Source organism: Scyliorhinus torazame, chromosome 8 (assembly GCF_047496885.1).
Source record: "Scyliorhinus torazame isolate Kashiwa2021f chromosome 8, sScyTor2.1, whole genome shotgun sequence".
Lineage (NCBI taxonomy): Eukaryota > Metazoa > Chordata > Chondrichthyes > Carcharhiniformes > Scyliorhinidae > Scyliorhinus > Scyliorhinus torazame.
Window position 1 is genome coordinate 13,476,511 of NC_092714.1, and position 23,510 is coordinate 13,500,020.

At 46.6% G+C, this 23,510-nt stretch overlaps 1 protein-coding gene across 2 annotated transcripts in view; it reads right to left on the reverse strand.

The window, feature by feature from the left end:
* The window catches only part of LOC140427652 (SAM domain-containing protein SAMSN-1-like), a 154,281-nt gene that overhangs the window by 16,008 nt on the left and 114,763 nt on the right, over positions 1–23,510 (reverse strand). For both annotated transcript variants that reach the window (XM_072513105.1, XM_072513104.1), the window contains exons 7-8: positions 5,407–5,487; positions 2,453–2,605 (exon numbers count right to left, since the gene is read on the reverse strand). In XM_072513105.1, coding sequence (XP_072369206.1) covers positions 2,453–2,605; positions 5,407–5,487 — 234 coding nt within the window. The remainder of the gene's footprint in view (positions 1–2,452; positions 2,606–5,406; positions 5,488–23,510) is intronic.

Sequence of the window (23,510 nt, forward strand, 5' to 3'; positions counted from 1 at the left end):
CTGGCAGCACAGTGTCTATACATCAAGAAAACTTCAACTCCACTCTGGTTTACAGCTAAGTTTAACCTACAGTCAGTGCTTAGTACAAACTGTGCCCTACACCTAAGGGAGTGCCCAGAATATCACACGATATTTGCAGCTCAGAAAATGGCCATGAGTCCCAATTAGTCCAAACTGTGTTGCAATTCTATATACAAGACTCTTGCTCCTAATGTCATCTAAGACTATCAGCATCTCCTTCTGTTCCTTCCTACCATCAACCATCCTGATAATAATAATAATCTTTATTAGTGTCACAAGTGGGCTTATATTAACGCTGCAATGAGGTTACTGTGAAAATCCCCTAGTCGTCACATTCCGGCGCCTGTTCGGGTACACGGAGGGAGAATTCAGAATGTCCAATTCACCCAACAAGCACATCTTTCAGGACTTGTGGGAGGAAACCGGAGCGCCCGGAGGAAACCCACGCAGACACTGGGAGAATGTGCAGACTCCGCACAGACAGTGACCCAAGCCGGGAATCGAACCCAGGTCCCTGACACTGTGAAGCAACAGTGTCAACCACTGTGTTGAAAGCATGTCTCTTTTTAAAACCATATTCTTCTCTTTCTCATGTGCTTACCTAACTTCCCCTTAAATGTGTCATAATATCCACTCATGTATGTAATGAGATGCAGACAGGCAGTGATTGACACACAGGATGACCAGTAAGCATGCAGCACAGCACAGCCAATCACCAGACAGGACACTACCACTATAAAGCCAGAGGGCACTAGGTTTCCCGCTCTCTCGGGACCCAGCTACTGAGCTAGCAAACACAAACACCATGCGGTAGCTAGTAAGTCTTGTCAGGCTACTACAAGGTCACTAGTCAGATCAGTATCGTGTCGACCCACAGCTGAATATGTACAGCAGTTCATCTAGTTAAATAAAACAGTGTTGGATCGTATCCTGTGTTAGACGTCTGTTTCTAACTTCCCTGCATGAAGTGCAGTCCACATCGAACCAACCTGCCTAACACATCAGAGTGCATCTGTACCTCAAGCACTCCCTATCTTGGTACGTTCAGCACTCCCTGGGTAAAGGCGCTTCTACTGAATCCCCGATTGGATTTATTCGTGCCTATATCCTTTATGATCTCCTGTACAAATGGAAACTTCCTCTGTTGTGTTAATCCGATCAAATCTCATAATTTTCAAGATCTCAATCAGGTCACCCCTCAGCCTCTCCATCCCCTATTTTCCAGTCAGCCTAATCGTGATAAGTATCATGACACGTTATCATTCTTGTAAATCTTTTGGTGCATCTTCACTAGTGCGCCAATATTCATTTTGTCACATGGAAACTAGCACCGCGTGCAGTACCAGTGCGGTCTAACCAATGTTCAACAAGTTTAAGTCGGAATTAAAGTTAGAAGGGATTTAGCATATAAAACGTGACTGAACATTGAAAAGTTGCGATAAAATGAAAACGGGAAATGCTGGAAAGACTCGCAGTGGGGAATCCCGGCCATGGACTCGAAACGTTGGCCGAAATACTCCGGCCGTTCCCGCCGGCGGCTCATCTGGTCCCACCGATGGCGACCCCCACCCCTCACTGCCTGGGGGTCCTCGGCGGTGTACAGGAAAACCTGTTAATAGAGGTGGGATCGGAAGATTCAGCCCCTGTCCAATGGTGGGTCTCCTCAAATCACGTCGTGTGGGGGGGGGGGGTGGTTGTTGAGTGTAAAATCCTGCCATTAACTGTTTCTCACGCTATAGATGGTGCCAGAGCTGTTGCGTTTTTCCAGCCCTTTCTACTTATGTTTCAGATTTCCAGCGTCCACAGCATTTGTTTTTCGTTTTTCGTTTGCTTTTATAATAATAATAATCTTTATTGTCACAAGTCGGCTTACATTAACACTGCAATGAAGTTACCGTGAAAAGCCCCTGGTCGCCACACTCCGGCGCCTGTTCGGGTACACAGAGGGAGAATTCAGAATGTCCAATTCATCCAACAAGCACGTCTTTGGACTGTGGGAGGAAACCGGAGCCCCCGGAGGAAACCCACGCAGGCACGGGGAGGACGTGCAGACTCCGCACAGACAGTGACCCAAGCCGGGAATCGAACCCGGGTCCCTGGCGCTGTGAAGCCACAGTGCTAACCACTGGGCCACTGTGCCGCCCAGTTATGTTTGTTCCTCCATTCAGTGCACCTGAAAGGAGAGAAAGCTTGTCAATAAATTCAATTGCTTCAGCCTCTAGCAGGGTACTGGAGGTGTTATAACCAGCAACTTTCAAAGTGATATTAGTGTGAATGGGTGAGGCCTGTGAATATATTTCCTTTTAAATCCTGCCATGTTAATTGGTGGGGACTGTGCTGTTGCTCATTAAAGGTATTATCGCCTGAATTAGACAGCGGTTATTCCATGACCAGGTTGGGACGAGCACAGTGCAGAAGCGTTGAAACGTACCATCTCCTCCGACAGAGCTTTGGCGTATTTGCGGGCCATTCTTTTCCTCATGGTTTTGGAAATGGCTCGCATGGTTTTCCCCAGGCCGCTCGCGTTCTGTCCGCACTTGCCAGGACTCTGGTCCCCAGCAGCCTCCTGTTCAGCTTCGACATTCTACCAGAGCAAAAGAAACGCCTTGTTACTCTTCGGGTTCCATCCTCACTGGCAGCATGCTTACAATAGAAAAGCTCAAGTCGCCTCTTTAACCGCTGCTTCCACCCAGAAAGAAATTTCACCATGAGACGTTAAATCAAGAACTTGCATTTTATAGCACCCGGAATGACCCCCGGATGTCCCCAAAGCACATCACAGAATTGTTCCCGTTGGTGGAAAAATCGAGAGCAAGAGTGCCCGGGATTGGCAAAAGAAGCAATGGTGGCCTTTTCATGCACGACGACAGCAAGTCAAGAAGGCGGATCAACACCACCTTCTCAAGGGGGAATGGGCAATAAAAATCATGCCCTGGCCAAGATGCCCACACCCTGTGAAGGAATGAAGTAGCAAATGGCTAAGATCTGAAAAGCGCTGCTTGGCAGCGTGCTAGGGGTTGGTTCATTCCAGGTATTCAAGAGGGAATTGAATAATTATTCGAACAGAAAGAATGCGCAGGGTTAATGGTCAAAGGCGGAGAGTGGCACTCGATGGAATTTATCCTTCGGAGAGCCAGCACAGATGCGATGGACTGAATGGCCCCCTTCTGTGCTGCTACCATTCTGGGATCTGGGATTCTGAGGTCGCACCGGGTGCCAATTGGGAGATACTGATCTTCCTCCTCGGTCCCTCACTCGGCTGCATCTTCAGTGAGGTGCGGGGGCAGCATTTTGAGAAGGTCATGGGTACTGCCCATGTGCATGGGGGGGGGGGGGGGGGGCGGTGACATTGTCCATGGGTGGGGGGGGGTTGTTGGGGACCCACAAGCTCACTTAGACATCAGGGCGCTCTTTCAAAATGGGGGCCCGATCTCTGGGGAGCTGTTCCGGTTCAGCTCCCAGTGGTGGAAATAATTCTAAGTGTCGGCTAGCCTGGGGGGAAAGAATCTCCCTAGGGCCTAAAAAAGTGACTGTGGTTAGAGAGCGGTGGTGAACTCGCCAACAGGGCTGACTGGAAACTCCCAGCAAAACCCTCCACAAATGACACTTAGATACGTTTCCGTTCGATCGCAACCACCAGCTGCTACAATTTGCCTCAGTTTCTCTCGATCGCGGAATTAGATGGGATGCCTGCTCCTGATCATTATCTTACTTGACATTGGGCACGACTCGTTCAGTCAAATCACCCTCGGGTACTAGGATCGACAGCCCTGCAGGATTATCCTGGAGTCTCCAGGCTCCTGCGGAAATCAGTGGTGTAGTGGTGTGGTCACTGGACTAGGAGTCCAAGGCCAAGGCTCATGCTCTGGGATCATCGGTCCAAACTCCCCCACGGCAGTGAGCAAAACAAATTTGCATAATAAAACTGGAATTTGGGGCGGGATATTTGGTGGCCCCCCTCATCGCCAGGAAACCCGTGCGCCATCGATGGGACCGGAATATTCCACCCGTGTAAACAGCCGGTAAATTCCAACCGTGGTCTCAGTGACAGCTATCATTCACCAAAGGACGCCGACTACCTTCACCTGGCCTGGTCCGGCCGTTACATGAATCTCTACCATGTTTTCAGAAAAAAACGACTCCAATAAAACAGAGACTGGAAGAGCTTCTCCTTAGGAAAGGAGAAGATTATGGGGAGATTTAATCAAGGCGTTAGAAATTATTAATGTATTTGGTAAAATATATAGGGGAAAAACCTGGCAGGAGGGATGATTTAAACTAACTAGCAAAAGAACCATGAGGAGTTGAGGGAAATGTTTGTCCCGGTTGCTAAGGCGATAAAGCATCAAACTTTTAATCTGAGGGACCAGGGTTCCAGTCCCTGTCTGGCTGCTGCTCTTGGCAAAAGGTGTTTAATTCACATGAAATCCCAAAAAGTGAACCAATTATGTTGAGATCTCGGTTCCCTCAACAGACGTGAAGGTGCTGTTTCTTAATTTTATTCAAAAGAAGAACAGCCACACATACACACATCCTCACACACACACACACATACACACATCCTCACACTCACACACAAACACACACACATACACACATCCTCACACTCACACACAAACACACACACACTCACTCACAAACACACACACAATCACAGATACACTCACAGAACCCACTCACATTCACACACATACACACTCACACACCCTATCACACACTCACTCACATACACACACACATATAGACAGAGACAAACGCAAACAATGGAAAAAAAGTAGAAGAAAACAAATGTGTCGGATGACAGTGGGAGATAGATGTTAATACTCAGGGTTAGGGAGATGGTGGAAGAGGTTTGTTCATACTGAGTTAGGGAGACGGAATACGTGATACAGGGAACGATCGAGGCAGAGTACGAAGTCTTACAACGCCAGGTTAAATCCAACAGGTTTGTTTCAAATCACTAACTTTCGGAGCACAGCTCCTCCCTCAGGCGAATCAGCAGTGGAAGGAGCAGTGCTCCGAAAGCTAGTGATTTGAAACCAACCTGTTGGACTTTAACCTGGTGTTGTAAGACTTCTTACTGGGCCCATCCCAGTCCAACGCCGGCATCTCCACATCAGATCTAGGCAGAGGCAGAGAAACAGAGTCAGGATGAGCAAGAAATATGAAGAAGGTTTGATACAGTACAGATGAACCCAGGAAGTGAAGAACACAGAGAGTGTGAAATACATACACACAGACAGGGAAGGTAAGAGAGAAGCAGCAAATATTTGAAGGACAGGTCAGCTGTTGAGCATGAGACACGGTGCCCCCCAGCCTGAAATGGTGCAGAGTGATCACTCCATTCACACTCTGAGACCTTGACCTAACCATGAGAACACATACACTGGTGTCAGCTTTCTCCTCCGTTTTTGGTGCGTGTGGGTGATGTCTGAATCGGTCGAAGCTCCCAAAACTGCTTGTGCGCTGCAATTGAAACAAGAGAAAGAGCAATGTTTAGTCAGAATCCCATCGATACTTGGGTAAAAGATCCCGTACCAGCTGAGAATTCTGAATTCTCCCTCTGTGTACCCGAACAGGCGCCAGAGTGTGGCGACAAGGGGATTTTCACAGTAACTTTATTGCAGTGTTAATGTAAGCCTACTTGTGCCAATAAAGATTATTTATTCATTTATTTAAAACTGGAACCCGGACAGCCTGAGGGCTGCCAGTTGTCACAGCGCTCCCAAACCTTATTCTGTTATGGGCATGTTTTGCTGCAGCAACTTTCTGATCTCCTCACTTGAAGGTTCTGCCTCCTACAGTAGAACAGCTCTATCATCATTGCTCACTCTCTGATTACCTAGCCTGACTTTCACTATCTCTGGATTACATTATAATAGAGGTTACATTTCAAAACAACTGCATCAGCTATTGAGCACTAGAGGTTTCCCGAAATCTGAAATGGGGCCATATTAATGCGTTTGTTCTTTCATTCCTAATCAGTCCAGTGTCCTGTTCCTTCAAGCATTCCCAGGACATTACAGATCGGGGTTAGATACAGGATAACGCTCCCTGTACACTTCCCCATCAAACACCCCCAGGACAGGAACAGCAATGGGTTAGATATAGAGTAAAGCTCCCTCTATACTGTTCCCATCAAACACTCCCAGGATAGATACAGCACAGGGTCAGATGCAGAGTAAAGCTCCCTCTACACTGTCCCCATCAAACACTCCCAGGACAGGTACAGCATGGGATTAGATACAGAGTAAAGCTCCCTCTACACTGTCCTCATCAAACACTCCCAGGACAGGTACAGCACGGGGTTAGATACAGAGTAAAGTCCCTCCACACTGTCCCCATCAAACACTCCTAGGACAGGTACAGCACGGGGTTAGATACGGAATAAAGCTCCCTCTACACTGTCCCCATCAAACACTCCCAGGACAGGTACAGCACGGGGTTAGATACAGAGTAAAACTCCCTCTACACTGTCCCCATCAAACACTCCCAGGACAGGTACAGCACAGGGTTAGATACAGAGTAAAGCTCCCTCTACACTGTCCTCATCAAACACTCCCAGGACAGGTACAGCACAGGTTTAGATACAGAGTAAAGCTCCCTCTACACTGTCCCCATCAAACACTCCCAGGACAGGTACAGCACAGGGTTAAATACAGAGTTAAGTGCCCTCTACGCTGTCCCCATCAAACACTCCCAGGACAGGTACAGCACGGGGATAGATACAGAGTAAAGCTCCCTTTACACTGTCCCTGTCAAATACTCCCAGGACAGGTACAGCACAGGGTTAGATACGGAATAAAGCTCCCACTACACTGTCCCCATCAAACACTCCCAGGACAGGTACAGCACGGGGTTAGATACAGAGTAAAGCTCCCTCTACACTGTCCTCATCAAACACTCCCAGGACAGGTACAGCATGCTTTGCAGACACAGCAGTAAGTACAAAGTACTAAGTTGCAAAAATATTAAAGTCAGGTCGCTAACATCCTTAGCAATAAACTAAAATGTACAGAAAGTAAGTTTTCTGTCTGATTGTTGATTTGCTGCTGCTCCTCAGAGGATGAGGTTTGTTGATTGTATCAATGTTTGCGATGAAAAGGTATCAGTGTCAGTGGACCTCTTTTTAAAAAACAGGCTGATTGGCTGTTCAAATTGGACAAGTCATAATTTCCAGAAATGAGAGAAACCTTGTTTTACCAAAAATCAGATTATGATGGTATTCATCATGAAGGTCTTTCAGATGACTAGGCCAGTGGATTGTCAGGTGCCATGCTCAAAGCCAATTGTAGAGCTTTGGACAGTGCGAGCAGTTAGTTTCGAGGTTTGGACAGGATGTGGGGTTGGTTCAGAGTGTGGACAGGGTGTGGGTTGTATTTGAAGGGTTCTCAGGGGGCTTTATAGGGTAGATGCAGAAAGGCTGTGTCCCTTTGTGGGAAACCTAAGAGCAGAGGGCATAACCTCAGATAAAGGGATCAGCCATTTAAGGCAGAGGTGAGGTGGAATTTATTCTTTTAGAGGGTAATGAACCTGTGGAATTATTTACCGTAGAGAGTGTTGAGGCTGGGTCGCTAAGTATGTTCAAGGTTGAGACAGACAGATTTTTAATCAGTAATGGTATCAAGGGTTATGGGGTTAAGGCGGGCAAGTGGAGTTGAGGATTATTTTTTTTTGTATCAGATCAGATCAGATCAGCCATGATCTCATGGAATGGTGGAGTAGACTCGATGGGCTGAATGGCCTACTTCAGCTCGTACATCTTACGGTGTTATGCTCGGATGATTGGATGTGTATTGAGGTTCAAGATTTGAACAGGGTGGGGGATGAATTTAAAGATTTGGACAGGGTGGGGGTTGAGTTTAAAGATTTGGACAGGGTGGGGGTTGTGTTTAAAGATTTGGACAGGGTGGGGGTTGAGTTTAAAGATTTGGACAGGGTGGGGGTTGAGTTTAAAGATTTGGACAGGGTGGGGGTTGAGTTTAAAGATTTGGACAGGGTGGGGGTTGAGTTTAAAGATTTGGACAGGGTGGGGGTTGAGTTGAAAGGTTTGGACAGGTTGAAGGAGTGCTGCACTGTTGGAAGGCACTCGAGAGAGAGGTTTAGCCTAGACCCCAGCTCCCCACTCAGGTGGATACCCCAGCCCACAAGGAAGAGCATCACTGAAACAGTTTATCATTCCGTATCTTATTGCCACTCGTGCGAGCTGGCTTTGCAAAGAATTTCAGCCACATCCGCTACGTTACAACAATGACAACACTTCCAAATTGCTTCATTGACTGTAAAACATTTGGGATGTCCTGAGGTCATGAATGGCTCTATATAAATGCAAATATTTATTTCTTTATTAGGAATATTTTTGATATTAATAGCTCTCCAACCCTTCATCCCGATCTGACAATTAATCCTGGATTCAAATCCCTTCTCATAATCATTCCTGCATGCCTTTCAGAAACTCTTGACGAAGAAAGTTTCCAAACAGTTATTTTGACATCGTTCTTGTTTCACTTCAATTTTTGTAAAGTCTGGTTAATTTTGGACTTCATCTCCCTTTTCCAGTAATAAATCAGTTTCGACGTAAAAATCCTACTCATCAGTTTTCGACTTTTAAAATCATAAAGCCGCTCCGGCCTGGACATTTGTCTGTTGAAGCCGTTATCCCGTGAGGGCAGAAAGGTTCCAGGTTTGATTGTTGGCCTAGGCAGTGTTTGTTGAGCTCAGGAACACTGCGATTGACACTGGTTGAGAGAGAGAGAGAGAGAGAGAGAGAGGGGGGGGGGGGGGGGGGGGGATTTTCAAAGGGAAAGTAGAGCAGTCCCAGTGCCCAAATGCCAGAATCGGGTGAGGGCAGGACTGTTGGTGAATGCGATGCCCCCACAGTCAAATAGCTGCTAAGACTGAACGTCTGGGCTGACAAGTGAACTGGTCGTCTGAGTGCGTTACTGGGGATAAGTGGGAGCCCGTCGATACCGACACCAGCAGAGAGCAAGCAACAGTGCAGCATGTCTAGACAAAAAGAGCGCTTTCCTTTTTTATCCTGTCACAGCTCCCAACATTGCACACGGGCCAAGGGGGGGGGGGGGGGGGGATAATCTGCAACCTTTCATTGTCCAAATGTCTGATAGTTTAAGGGATGTTTCCTTATTTTGACTGCTTGTCCAGCGCCCCTTTCCTCCTGTATTTTCCAGGACAGCCTTTGGGAGACTAATCCTGGGAGTCTCCGGGGTGAGTTTGAGTGATTCGAGCGGGACTGCAGGTGGACAGCAGTGATGAACTCAAAAAGACAAGTTATAATTTTTAGTTGATTTTTAGCCACCCTCCCTTGCTATTGTGGTCTCAAAGCCCTGCACTCGTGCTAAACAACATCCCGCTCCCCACCCTTTCCCCTCTCTCACAGCCAATCGTTCACAGGCACCAGCACCACCCTGCCCAGCCCCGTCAAAGTGCCTGTGCAGGTTAGCTGCTAAAAGCTTAGGTGGGGTTACTGGGATACGGGGATGGAGTGGGGGCGTGGGGCTCGATGCGGTGCACTTTCGGAGGGTCGGTGCAGACTCGATGGGCCGAATGGCCTCCTTCTGCGCTGTAGGGATTCTCTGATCCTTTGATTAGTTTTCACAAGGGTTGGTCCCCCTGATCCCAGCAGGGGTAGTGAGCACCGTTCACACCCCACACTGTCCCAGGAGAGAAAGGGCAGCACTCTTCCAGGAGAGATACTGACAAAATGCCCCAGCTGAGCACGTGATGTGAGAACGTTCCGGGGAACCACGGCCCGGCTTTTTCCCAACAGAGAAATAACAAGGACAATCTGCAGTCCAATATAATCCCAATATTTAACTCTCCCACCAATAAAATCATGGGTTATTTTACAATGGAAAATTAGGAAAGCAGAAGTGGTGCACACTGCCAGAATGAATTTCCGTTTGTGTCATTTCCTCTGGTATTTGGTGTAAAGGGAAAATCTTAGTATCCACTAAACAGAAACAGGCCATTTGGCACAACTGCTCTGTAGTGCTGTTAATGCTCCACAACGTGAAATGGTCCAAAATCCATCGCTTCTTAACACCTCATACTGGACAAGTGACCAAAGATGTTTCGACAAGTCTCATGTTGTTTTCCTATTGGGATGGAGAGCAGCCTCTCCACCCTGTGCCCGGGCGTGGCGGAGGACCCTGTTGGAATTCTTGACTCTTGAGAAGCTTAAGTTTGAACTGAGGGGAAGGATGGAGGGGTTCTACAATTCATGGGCATTATTCATTATGCACATTCAAGAACTGGATAACATCGAACATTAGTTAGGGGGGCTGGAGGGTGGGAGGGTTGGGGGGAGGGTGTGTGTTAATGGTGACTATGGGTGATCCCTGATTCCTTTTTGTCATTTGTTTGTGTGAACATGCGGGCTAATGTTTGGGGTTTGGTGGGAGGATGGGATCGTTGTTATTGATATGAGGATTGACATATTTGTTGCTGATTATTGTTTATTGTTGGTGGGTGTAAATTTGGGAGAAAATGTGAAAAAGGAGAATAAAAATATATTTTTTTAAAGTCTCATGTTGTTTGTATTTAGTATTTAACATCTAACTGACAATCTGTGTTTCAATTCTGAACTGCATCCAGGCTTAAGAAGGGATGTACAAGCTCTCCACTGGAGAGCAGTTGAAGTTCGTTAATTAAGGAAACAAGCGTAAACTGTGTTTTCCTATACCCAGTGAGGCACGATCAATTTGACTGGAGACGAAGTTGAATCCAAACCGAGACTTTATTAGTATCAGATGCGTGGCCTCCCACAGCAGCTGCCGAAATGGCTGCGAGCTGGAGGCCACGCATATTTATACCCCGCCTCCTGGGCGGAGCTAGTGTGCAGGGGCCACAGGTGAACCTGTAGTGCAGGTTCTACCGTACAACCTCTAATATCAGAACACAGTGGTTTACCACACCCAGGCTGAGCTAAGTATTCAATTTCAGGGTATATGAATAAAATCCTCAGTGTGACTTGGAGCTGGAGTGTGACTTTGAACAAGAGTGCTGGGAGTTGGGTAACTGAGAGTGTTCGGGGAAGGAGGCTTTTTCCAGCTTTATCACCCAAAAAAGCTTATTAATAATAATAATAATAATAATAATAATAATAATGATCTTTATTGTCACAAGTAGGCTTACATTAACACTGCAATGAAGTTACTGTGAAAATCCCCCAGTCGCCACACTCCGGCGCCTGTTCGGGTACACGGAGGGAGAATTTAACAGCCGTCTTTCGGGACTTGTGGGAGGAAACTGGAGCACCCGGAGGAAACCCACGCAGACACGGGAAGAACGTGCAGACTCCGCACAGACAGTGACACAAGCCAAACGCTGTGGCACGGTACCACCCTCAAAAAGTTAAAGGCAGTATCAAACTTAAAGAAACAGCATAAAATGGTGCAAGGCTGGGAGGCAGATCAGAAGATTGGACAGAATATAAAAAATAACAAAAAAAAATGACCAAAAGATTAATAAGGGAGGGAAAAACTAGAATATGACAGAAAGCTAGCTGGGAACATAAAGACAGATAGTAAGAGTTGAGACAGATATTTTAAGAAGGAAAGAATTAAGAACGTGAGCATTGGTCCTATAGCAAGTGAGTCTGGTGAATTAATAATGGAAAATAAGGAGATGGCAGATGTGTTTTTCATCAGCATTCACTGTAGAGGATAGAAGTAACATCCCAGAAACAGCTGTAAATCAGGAAATGGATGTTAGGGAGGAACTCAGGAAAATTACAATCACCAGGCAAGTGCTACTGAACAAATTGTTGGAGTTGCGACTGACAACCGGCCAAGTCCTGTTCGCTCCATCCTATGGTCTTAAAGCAGTGGCAAGTGAGATAGTTGGTGTGTTGGTTTTAATTTTCTGGAATTCCTTAGATTCAGGAAATACTCCATTAGCTTGGAAAGTAGTAAATGCAACTCCTTCATTTCAAAAATGAAGGGAGACAGAAAGCAGGAAACTACAGGCCAGTTAGCCTCACACTTGCCATAGGAAAAATGTTCGAAGCTATTATTAAAGATGCGATAGCAAGGCACTGTGGTAGTCGGTATTAGGGGTATTACGGTACCCAGGTCGATGCTGTAAGACCATTGGTGTGGGAGGTACCTGAGACAGCAATATCATTGGTGAAGCCTGCCTGCTGGTTCCGCCCAGTAAGGCGGAGTATAAGAGCCTGTGTCTCCCCAGCAGCTGCATTTTGTACCTGCGCTGCTGGGGGAAACATCTAGTCCAATAAAGCCTTCAATTGTCATCCAATCTCGCTCCTGGAGTTATTGATCGAGCATCAATTTATTGGACTAGATTTAAAAGAATGGAGCTCCGAATCAAGCCGGAGTGTCTGCAACTCAGCCCCCACGCGGCAAACGCAGCGGCAACCTTCAAACACTGGCTGGCGTGCTTCCAAGGGTACCTCAGGACGGCCACAACTGAACCTATGGAGGACCAGAAACTGCAAGTTCTCCACTCGAGGGTGAGGCCAGAGATCTACAACCTCATCGAGGATGCGGACGATTTCGAGGCCGCAATGACCCTGCTGAAAGGACACTATATTCGCCCAGTGAACCAGGTCTACGGCCGACATCTGCTAGCGACGAGGCGACAAATCCCGGGGGAATCGCTGGATGAATTCTACCGCCCGCTCCTGGTACTAGGTAGGAACTGTGACTGCCGGCAAGTTTCAGCCAGCGACCACACAGAACTTTTGATCCGGGATGCATTCGTTGCAGGTATGCTGCCCTCCCAAATCTGCCAGCGGCTGCTAGAAAAAGAGACACTAGGCCTCAAGGAAGCACGGGCCCTTGCTAGCTCCCTGGATGTGGCCTCCCGAAACGCCCGCGCTTACGTACCCGACCGCGCGGCGGCCCCTTGGACAGCATGGAACCCCCCCGCGGCCGACTCCGATGCATCCCCCATCCCCCCACAAGCTTGTGCTGCGCGACTACCAGGCAGCTCCGGGGGCCCCGCTGCTATTTTTGTGAGAAAGCCAAGCACCCCAGGCAGCGCTGCCCAGCCTGCTCCTCCACCTGCAAAGGGCGCGGCAAAAAGGGCCATTTCATGGCGGTATGCCAGGCCCGGGCGGTCGCCGCAGTCTCCACGAGCCACGTGCAGCCAGCGGGCGCCGCCATCTTCCTGTTCCAGAGCCACGTGCGGGCCCCGGGCGCCGCCATCTTGTTCTCCGGGGACCACGTGTGACAGAAGGGCGCCGCTGTCTTGCACCCCCCCAGCCATGTGCGACCAGTGGGCGCCGCCATCTTGGCTGGAGTCTCAGGACCCCGGTTCGGATGACCACACACCGCCCGAGGAAAACCTCCAACTTCTGCCACGACTTGCCTCGGTGACCCTGGACCAGTCTCGGCCCCGAACGCTCTCGACCGTGACGACAACCGTGCTCATCAACGGGCATAAAACATCCTGCCTGATCGACTCCGGGTGGACAGAGAGCTTCATACACCCCAACACGGTAAGGCGCTGTTCTCTTCCCATCCACCCAGTGAATCAAAAAATCTCCCTGGCCTCCGGGTCTCACTTGGAGATCAAAGGGTTCTGCGTAGCGAACCTCACGGTCCAGGAAAGGGAATTAAAAAATTTCCGTCTCTACGTACTCACTCACCTCTGCGCTGCCACGCTCCTAGGGTTAGATTTCCAAGTAACCTCCAGAGTTTAACTTTTAAAATCGGCGGCCCTCACTGTCTGCAGCCGCACGACCCTCAAGGTCGATCCGGCTTCCCTTTTTGCGAACCTTACCCCCAATTGCAAACCGTCGCCACCAGGAGCAGACGGTACAGTGCCCAGGACCGGACCTTCATTAGGTCGGAAGTCCAGCGGTTACTGAAGGAAGGTGTTATCGAGGCTAGCAACAGTCCCTGGAGAGCTCAAGTAGTGGTTGTAAAGACCGGGGAGAAGCATAGGATGGTCATCGATTATAGTCAGACCATCAACACGTGTACACAGCTCGACGCGTACCCTCTCCCCCGCATATCTGATCTGGTCAATCAGATTGCACAATACAAGGTCTTTTCCACGGTGGATCTAAATTCCGCCCACCACCAGTTCCCCATCCGCCCTAGCGACCGCAAATACACTGCATTCGAAGCAGATGGGCGGCTCCACCACTTCCTAACGGTTCCCTTCGGTGTCACAGATGGAGTCTCGGTCTTCCAACGGGAGATGGACCGAATGGTTGACGGGCACGGTTTGCGGGCCCCATTTCCGTACCTCGATAACGTCACCATCTGCGGCCATGACCAGCAGGACCATGACACCAACCTCCGAAAATTCCTCCATACCGCAAAAATCCTTAATCTAACCTACAACAAGGACAAATGTGTGTTAAGCACCGACCGTCTAGCCATCCTCGGCTACGTAGTGCATGATGGAGTTATAGGCCCAGATCCCGAACGCATGGAGTTTCCCCTCCCCCACAGCTCCAAGGCCCTGAAGCGCTGCCTGGGATTTTTTTCATATAATGCCCAGTGGGTCCCCAGCTATGCGGACAAGGCCCACCCACTAATTCAATCCATGGTTTTTCCCCTGTCGGCAGAGGCCCGCCAGGCCTTCAGCCACATCAAAGCGGACATTGCAAAGGCCACGATGCACGCAATCGATGAATCCCTTCTCTTCCAAGTCGAGAGCAACACGTCCGACGTAGCTCTGGCGGCCACCCTCAACCAAGCGGGCAGACCCGTGGCCTTCTTCTCACGCATACTCCACGCTTCAGAAATCCATCATTCCTCAGTTGAAAAGGAGGCCGAGGCCATAGTAGAAGCTATGCGGTACTGGAGGCATTACCTGGCCGGCAGGAGATTCACTCTCCTCACTGACCAACGGTCGGTTGCTTTCATGGTCGATAATGCACAGCAGGGCAAGATAAAGAACGATAAGATCTTACGGTGGAGGATCGAGCTCTCCACCTGCAACTATGAGATCTTGTATCGTCCCGGGAAGCTAAACGAGCCTCCTGATGCCCTATCCCGCGGCACATGTGCCAACGCATAAGTGGACCGACTCCGGGCCCTCCACGAGGACCTCTGCCACCCGGGGGTCACTCGATTCTTCCATTTCATTAAGACCCGCAACCTGCCCTACTCCATCGAGGAGGTCAGGACCACCACCAGGAACTGCCAAATCTGCGCGGAGTGCAAGCCACACTTCCACAGGCCAGAGAAAGCGCACCTGATAAAGGCTTCCCGTCCCTTTGAACGCCTCAGTATGAACTTCAAAGGGCCCTTCCCCTCCACTGATAGCAACACGTACTTCCTGAACGTGATTGACTAGTACTCCCGGTTCCCATTCGCCATCCCCTGCCCCGACATGACCGCAGCCACCGTCATAAAAGCCCTCCACAGTATCTTTGCACTGTTTGGTTTCCTCGCCTATAGACACAGCGATAGGGGGTCCTCCTTTATGAGCGACGAACTGCATCAATTCTTGCTCAGCAAGGGCATTGCCTTGAGCAGGACGACCAGTTACAACCCCTGGGGAAATGAACAGGTAGAGAGGGAGAACAGAACGGTCTGGAAGACCGTCCTACTGGTCCTACGGTCCAGGAATCTCCTAGTCTCCCGCTGGCAGGAGGTCCTCCCGGATGCTCTCCACGCCATCCAATCACTGCTATGTCCCACGACCAACCAAACACCTCACGAACGTCTCCTTGTCTTCACTAGGAAGTCCTCCTCCAGGACCTCGCTCCCAACCTGGCTGGCAGCTCCTGGACCCATCCTGCTCCGCAAACACGTGCGGGCGCACAAGTCGGACCCATTGGTCGAGAGGGTCCACCTCTTTCACGCTAACCCTCAATACGCCTACGGGGCATATCCCAACGGCCGACAGGATACGTTCTCCCTACGGGACCTGCCGCCCGCTGGGTCGCCACCCACCCCCCCACCAACCCCACCCTCCCTCCCACCGGCACACCCCACAGCCGCCCCCTTCCCAGGTGGATCGGTCCTCCCACCGGTGCCATCGAGGGGTGATGAAGCTGCCGAAGAAGCCTAAACCACTCTGCTGGAGTCACGGATGCCCGAGCCGGCGCCTGCATCACCGCTGAAACTGCGACGATCGCAGAGGATGACCAGGGCCCCCGACCGACTAATTGCTTCATTTTGAATGTAAATAAATACTGTAAATAGTTGCGATATGTAACGAGGCAAAACACTGTAGTAATGTCTACCGGGTACCACCATAACCTCAACCTCTACCAGTGTATAACCCGAGACCATCACCCCCGCCGGACTCTTTTTTTTAACAGGGGGTGAATGTGGTAGTCGGTATTAGGGGTATTACGGTGCCCAGGACGATGCTTTAAGACCATTGGTGTGGGAGGTACCTGAGACAGCAATATCATTGGTGAAGCCTGCCTGCTGGTTCCGCCCAGTAAGGCGGAGTATAAGAGTCTGTGTCTCCCTAGCAGCTGCATTCTGTACCTGCGCTGCTGGGGAAAACATCTAATCCAATAAAGCCTTCAATTGTCATCCAATCTCGCTCCTGGAGTTATTGATCGAGCATCAGGCACTTAGAAAATTTCATGGTGATCAGGGAGAATTGGCTGGCAAATTTCCTTTGGACATCCTGATGTCATTAAAGGTGCTACTTAAATGCAAATCTTTCATTTGTTTTCATTTCATTCTTTGTGTTCACACCACTCACAGACAGTTTTTCGCTCCGAGCTTCGAACTCCCCAGAAACCTAGGCTGACAGATATTCAGATGAGAAGTGCTCTGGTGCACAGACCCACAAGAAGCTGAAAGGAAAAACATTTAACTTGAAAACTGTCATGTGAGAGTACCTTTAAGAAATGGGTGCTTAAAAAATGTACCTTCAGGAAATGGGTGTTTATCAGTGATGTCAGAGTGTGGGTGGAGCTGGGCTGTCTGTCAGCTTTTTCTTTCATTTTAGGCTGTTTGCTGCAGGGTGTGTTTTAGTTTAGTTTTCAGTGTTGGAGCTAAAGCCAGACACAGCAGCTGTACTGCTGTTCTCTCTGCCATGAAAAGACTATCTCTTGATCATTTGGTGAATTCAGAATTATAAATGATTTCAGTATTGACTTTAACCTGATATGCTTCTGTTAAATGTTTTGCTTTTCAGTCATATGGATGTTAAAAGGAAAGCTTAAAGGATTACTTAGTGTTGTAGTCTTTGGGGGTTGTATTTGAATTAATGGTTGCTAAGCTGTTCACTGTATGTTTTGAAAAGGTTAACTTGAGTTCATAGAATAAACATTGTTTTGCTTTAAAACATATTGTGGTTACTTATCAGGTGTGGTATTCTAGTTTAAGCGGGGATGTGTTGTGGAAAATGGCTCTTTCAGAGGCTCTGAAACTTTTAGGGGTGGCGACGGTCACACGCAGTACCTTACGGACAGACTAAAAGCAGACTGTTAGATTTGGCAAAAACATTGCAGTTAACATTACCTGGAAAAATGTGAAAAGATTAGGTAATTATGGCGGTGGTTAAGCATTTAAAGTTGACTGAGATACAGTTGGACTCATTGGAAATGGCAAAAATTCAGTTACAAATTAAACAAATGGAACATGAGAAAGAATTAAAGCAGCTTGAATACGAAAGAGGGGAAAAAGAAAGAGAGGGAGAGGAAAAAGAAAAGGAGGGAGAAGAAAGGAGAAAAGAAGGAATAGCCCTAGCAGAACAAAAAGAAAGAGAAGGGATATACAGATCAGGGAAAAAGATAAAGAGAGAGAGTTTGAACTTCAGAAAATGGCCATGAAACATGACAGTCAGTTAAAATTGGCAGACGTAAATGGAAACATCCAGTTGGATGATAGTGATGAGGATTATGAGAAAGAGCGTCATAGTCGAAGGCTTGGTGGGGATCTATTTAAATATGTCCAAATATTGCCAAGGTTTGACGAGAAGGAGGTAGAAGCCTTTTTCATTTCATTTGAGAAGGGAGCTAAACAAATGAAATGGCCACACGACATGTGGGTATTACTGATTCAAACAAAGCTGGTAGGTGGGGCTAGTGAAGTGTTTGCATCACTACCAGAGGACGTATCTGGGACGTATGAGGAGGTGAAAAAATCCATCTTAGGTGCATATGAGCTAGTGCCTGAAGCTTACAGACAAAGGTTTCGAAATTTAGAAAGAATTTGGTCAAACATACATGGAGTTTGAAAGGCTCAAACAGAGTAATTTTGATAGGTGGATAAGGGCTTTGAGAATAGACCAAACGTATGAAGCTCTCAGAGAAATTATACCTTTGAAGGAGTTTAAAAATTCAATTCCCGATGCAGTGAGAATTCATGTGGAAGAACAGAGGGTTACAACTGCGAGACTAGCAGCAGAAATGGCAGATGATTAGGAATTAGTTCATGAACCAAAGCTTGATTTCCGACATCAGTTCCAGCCTGTGAGGGATAGAAACTGGGGACATGAGAAATACTCAAGTGGTAACGGTAAAGGTGATCTGATGGGAGATAATAAGGAGAGTGTACCTCAGATTAAAAAAGAAATCCAGGAGGGTGGAAGAGACATGAAAAGTTTCAAATGTTTTCACTGTAATAATCTAGGCCATGTAAAGTCACCGTGTTGGTGGTTCAAGAAAAGCACTGGGAAGACAGATGTGGGAAAACAGGATAAGACAGTGGGGTTTGTTAAAGTGGTAAAGGAAAGCCCAAGGGAAGCGAAGGAGGTGCAAAAGATTGTGCAGCCTGATCAAGAGGTGATTGATAAGAAGGTGCCAGATCTCTTTAAAGAATTTACTTGTGTGGGTAAAGTTTACTCATGTGTATCAGGAGGAGCAGGTAAAGAAGTCACAATTTTAAGAAATACGGGAGGTAGTCAATCTTTAATGGTAAGACATGAGGAGTTATGTCGTTTGGGAAGAATGTTGGCAATAAAGGTGATAATATGTGGAATTCAGGGTGAGAGGAGTAGTGTTCAATTTTATAAGGTAAGGTTGGAAAGTCCAGTGAAGAGTGGTGAAGTGGTAGTAGGAGTAATAGATAAACTATCTTGTCCAGGAATATAGTTTATCTTAGGTAATGATATAGCTGGATCGCAGGTGGGAGTGATGCCTACTGTAGTTGATAAGCCAGTGCAAAGTCAGATAACTGAAGTGTTGAAGGGCGAATATCCTGGGATTTTTCCGGATAGTGCAGTAACAAGGTCGCAAAGTCACAGGTTAAGACAAGAGGAGAAATCAAAGAGTGAAGATGAAGTTGAAGTGCAATTATCAGAAACGATTTTTGATCAGATGGTTGAAAAAGAACAAGAACAGGTGGAGGATGAGGCGGATATTTTCAGTTCAGGAAAATTGGCGGAGTTACAACAGAAAGGTGTAGAAATAAAACGGATGTATCAAAAAGCATACACGGAAGAGGAATCTGCATGTATACCAGAGTGTTATTTCCGTAAAAGTAATGTCTTGATGAGAAAATGGAGCCGTTTACATATGCAGGCGGATGAAAAGTGGGCAGAAGTTCATCAAGTAGTATTGCCGGTAGGGTATAGAAAGGAGGTGTTGCGAGTTGCACATGAGGTACCAGTGGGAGGTCATTTGGGAATAAGGAAAACTCAAGCTAAAATCCAAAAACATTTTTATTGGCCTGGACTACATAAAGATGTAGTTAAATTTTGTCAATCATGTCACACATGTGAAGTGATAGGGAAACTTCAAGCAGTGATAAAACCAGCACCCTTAATACCCATTCCAGCATTTGAGGAACCTTTTACAAGAGTCCTAATTGATTGCGTAAGACCGCATCCGAAAACGAAAAGTGGGAATCAATATCTTTTGACGATAATGGATGTGTCTACTAGGTTTCCAGAGACCATTCCAGTACGTAATATTACAGCTAAAAAGATTGTGGATGAGTTACTTAAATTCTTTACTAGATATGGACTATCCACAGAAATTCAGTCGGATCAAGGATCGAATTTTACCTCACGGTTATTCAATGAAGTTATAGATAGCTGAGGAATAAAACAATTTAAATCAACTACGTACCATCCAGAATCGCAGGGAGCGCTAGAAAGGCGGCATCAGACATTAAAGACAATGTTGAGGGCTTATTGTAAAGATTATCCAGAGGATTGGGATAAAGGAATTCCATTCGTACTGTTTGCAATTAGGGATGCACCTAATGAGTCAACCAAATTTAGTCCTTTTGAACAAATTTTTGGTCATGAGGTAAGAGGACCACTTAAAGTGATTCAAGAAAAATTGGTGAGTGAGAAATCAGAAATTACATTATTGGATTATATGTCAAATTTTAGAGAACGATTAAATAGAGCAGGTGAATTGGCTAGACAACATTTTAAAGTTGCACAAAATGTGATGAAACGGGTAGCGGACAAGAAATCCAAAGTTCGTAGTTTTGCCAGTGGGGATAAAGTTTTAGTGTTATTACCAGTGGTAGGTGAACCTTTAAAAGCAAGGTTTTGTGGACCTTATCAGATTGAAAGCAAATTAAGTGAGGTGAATTATGTGGTAAAAACACCAGATGGAAGGAAGACTCACCGAGTGTCTCGTGTGAATATGCTTAAAAGGTACTTTGAAAGGGAAGGAGAGAAAAAGGAGGAGGGTTTAATGATTCTAACTCAAAGTGACAAACCAAATCCAGATGACTTGGAATTTGACATATCTCAAATTAAATTGGAAAACGAGGATGTTCTTAAAAATTGGGATAAATTGTTGAGTTACCTTCCAGAGGAAAAACAAACTGACCTGAAAGAGTTATTGATATCACATGGGCAAGTTTGTGGAGGTAAATTGGGAAGTACTAAATGGCTATTCATGATGTAGATGTGGGAAATGCTGTTCCAATCAAACAACATCCATAAAGACTTAACCCTTTAAAGTTGGCACAGGTTAACAAAGTGATTGAGAGTATGCTTAAAAATGGCATAATTGAAGTGGGTTGCAGCCAATGAAGCTCACTCATAGTGATGGTACCTAAACTAGACGGTACCCAACGGTTGTGTGTGGATTATAGAAAAGTTAATGCAGTTACAAGAACGGACTCTTATCCTACGTTTGGAGGATTGCATTGAGAAAGTGGGACAATCAGCTTTTATTTCCAAATTGGATTTACTTAAAGGTTACTGGCAGGTACCTTTATCCAAAAGGGCGAAGGAGATTTCAGCTTTTGTGACTCCAGATGGTATATATCAATTCAAAGTTATGCCATTTGGCATGAAAAACGCCCCAGCCGCATTTCAACGGTTAACTAACAAAGTTGTTTCAGGATTACCCAATTGTGCGGCATACATCGACGATCTGGTAATTTTCAGCCAGACATGGACAGAACATTTAAAGCATCTGAGGGAGTTATTTGATCGACTTCAGGAGGCGGGTTGGTGATAAACCTAGCCAAAAGTGAATTTGGAAAAGCCTTACTTTCCTTGAGGAGTTTCCGATACCCTCAAGACGAAGGGAAATAATGCGATTTCTTGGCATGAGTGGATCTTACCGGAAAGTTGCACCGAATTTTAGCAGTGTGGTCGCTCCACTGACGGATTTGCTCAAGAAGTGTAACAAATTCCAGTGGACAGCGGAGTGTCAACAAGTATTTAACGGCCTGAAGGCTGTGTTAACCACTGCTCCTGTGTTAGTCATCCCAAATTATAAGAAACCATTCAAAGTGGCTGTTGATGCGAGTGATGTGGGTGTAGGTGTGGTGCTTCTACAAGACGACGACGAAGGGCTAGAGCGGCCTATTAGTTATTTTTCAAAGAAATTGAATTCTCACCAGAAAAAATATTCCACGATTGAGAAGGAGACTTTGAATTTGGTGCTGGCTTTGCAACATTTTCACATTTATGTGACCAGCAATCCGTCTGACACCGTTAAATATACTGATCATACTCCGTTGACCTTTTTGGAGCGATTCTGGGATAGCAATGCAAGGCTGTTTCGCTGGAGCTTATTGTTACAGCCATTTCATTTAAAAATAGTACATGTGGCAGGACAGGAAAACGTGATAGCTGATGCTTTGTCACGAATGTGATGAATGGAAGCAGTTTCAGTTGGAGGAAGAAGAACAAAAGAAAAATGGACTATATTATTATCCTGTTTGCGTGTGTTGTTTTTTGAAACAAAAAAGTATATTTACTGTGTGCATTTGTTAAAGGATAGTGAAAAGGTGAAAAATGAAACCATCTTGAAGTTGATGGGGTTTTTTTTTTCTTGGAGGGAGGTGTCATGTGAGAGTACCTTAAAGAAATGGGTGCTTAAGAAATGTACCTTTAAGAAATAGGTGTTTATCAGTGATGTCAGAGTGTGGGTGGAGCGGGGCTGTCTGTCAGCTTTTTACTTTCATTTTAGGCTGTTTGCTGCAGTGTGTGTTTTAGTTTAGTTTTCAGTGTTGGAGCTGAAGCCAGACACAGCAGCTGTACTGATGTTCTCTCTGCCATGAAAAGACTATCTCTTGATCATTTGGCGAATTCAAAATTATAAATGATTTCAGTATTGACTTTAACCTGATGTGCTCCTGTTAAATGTTTTGCTTTTCAGTCGTATGGATGTTAAAAGGAAAGCTTAAAGGATTACTTAGTGTTGTAGTTTTTGGGGGTTGTATTTGAATTAATGGTTGCTAAGATGTTCACTGTATGTTTTAAAAAGATTAACTTGAGTACATGGAATAAACATTGTTTTGCTTTAAAAAATACTTTTCCATTTCTGCTGCCCCCACACCTGTAGAGTGGGCCGTGTGCTCCCCAGACCACAATCTATTAAAAGTTGTGGGTCCATGATACACTTTGGGGTTCTCTAAACCCTGCCCCATAACAAAACCAATCAATTCACTTTCAGGGCTGTTGAGAAACATGTAGAGTGAGATGTATTGGCACATCAGAGACTATAGGGGAAATGGTTGTCTGATGCCATAGCGTCACAGAGTTTTTACGGCACAGAAAGTGGCCCTTCGGCCCATTATTTCTGCGCAGGCTATAAAGCACCTATTTACTCTCATCCTATTTCCCAGCACTTGGCCCGTAACCTTGTCTGTTATGGCATTTCAGGTGCCCATCTAGATATTTTTTAAATGTTGTGATGATTCCCACCTGTTGTGGGACACAGGGAATTGTCACTAGATCTCCCCGTGGTCTTTATGGAAAATGAATTCTCCTATTAAGTGGGCGGTAGTTCGCCCGTTGGGAAATGTATCGTGGGTGCTTAAAACCAGCTTCTCCAATCTGGACTTTCATCTCCATGGGTCCCCGGGCTTGGTCGCATGTACTGTAGGCTGCGGAAGCAGCTTTTTACGTTACTGCTAAAAGGGAGTTGCCATTACATTGGCGACGAGGAGTGAAAACAAGTTTTTCCGAGCAACTTTTAGAATCAACAGCGGGTGACTTTTCTGGTAATAAACAAAATACCTCTCTTTTGTAAATCCGAACCCTATACCGTTAATGGAGAAGACTGGGCCCTGTGCACGGAGCACATGTGCTGCCTCTTCCGGGCTAATAACATTGTGGAGATGAGAAGCAGAAAGTAATCCTGCTGACAGCGTGCG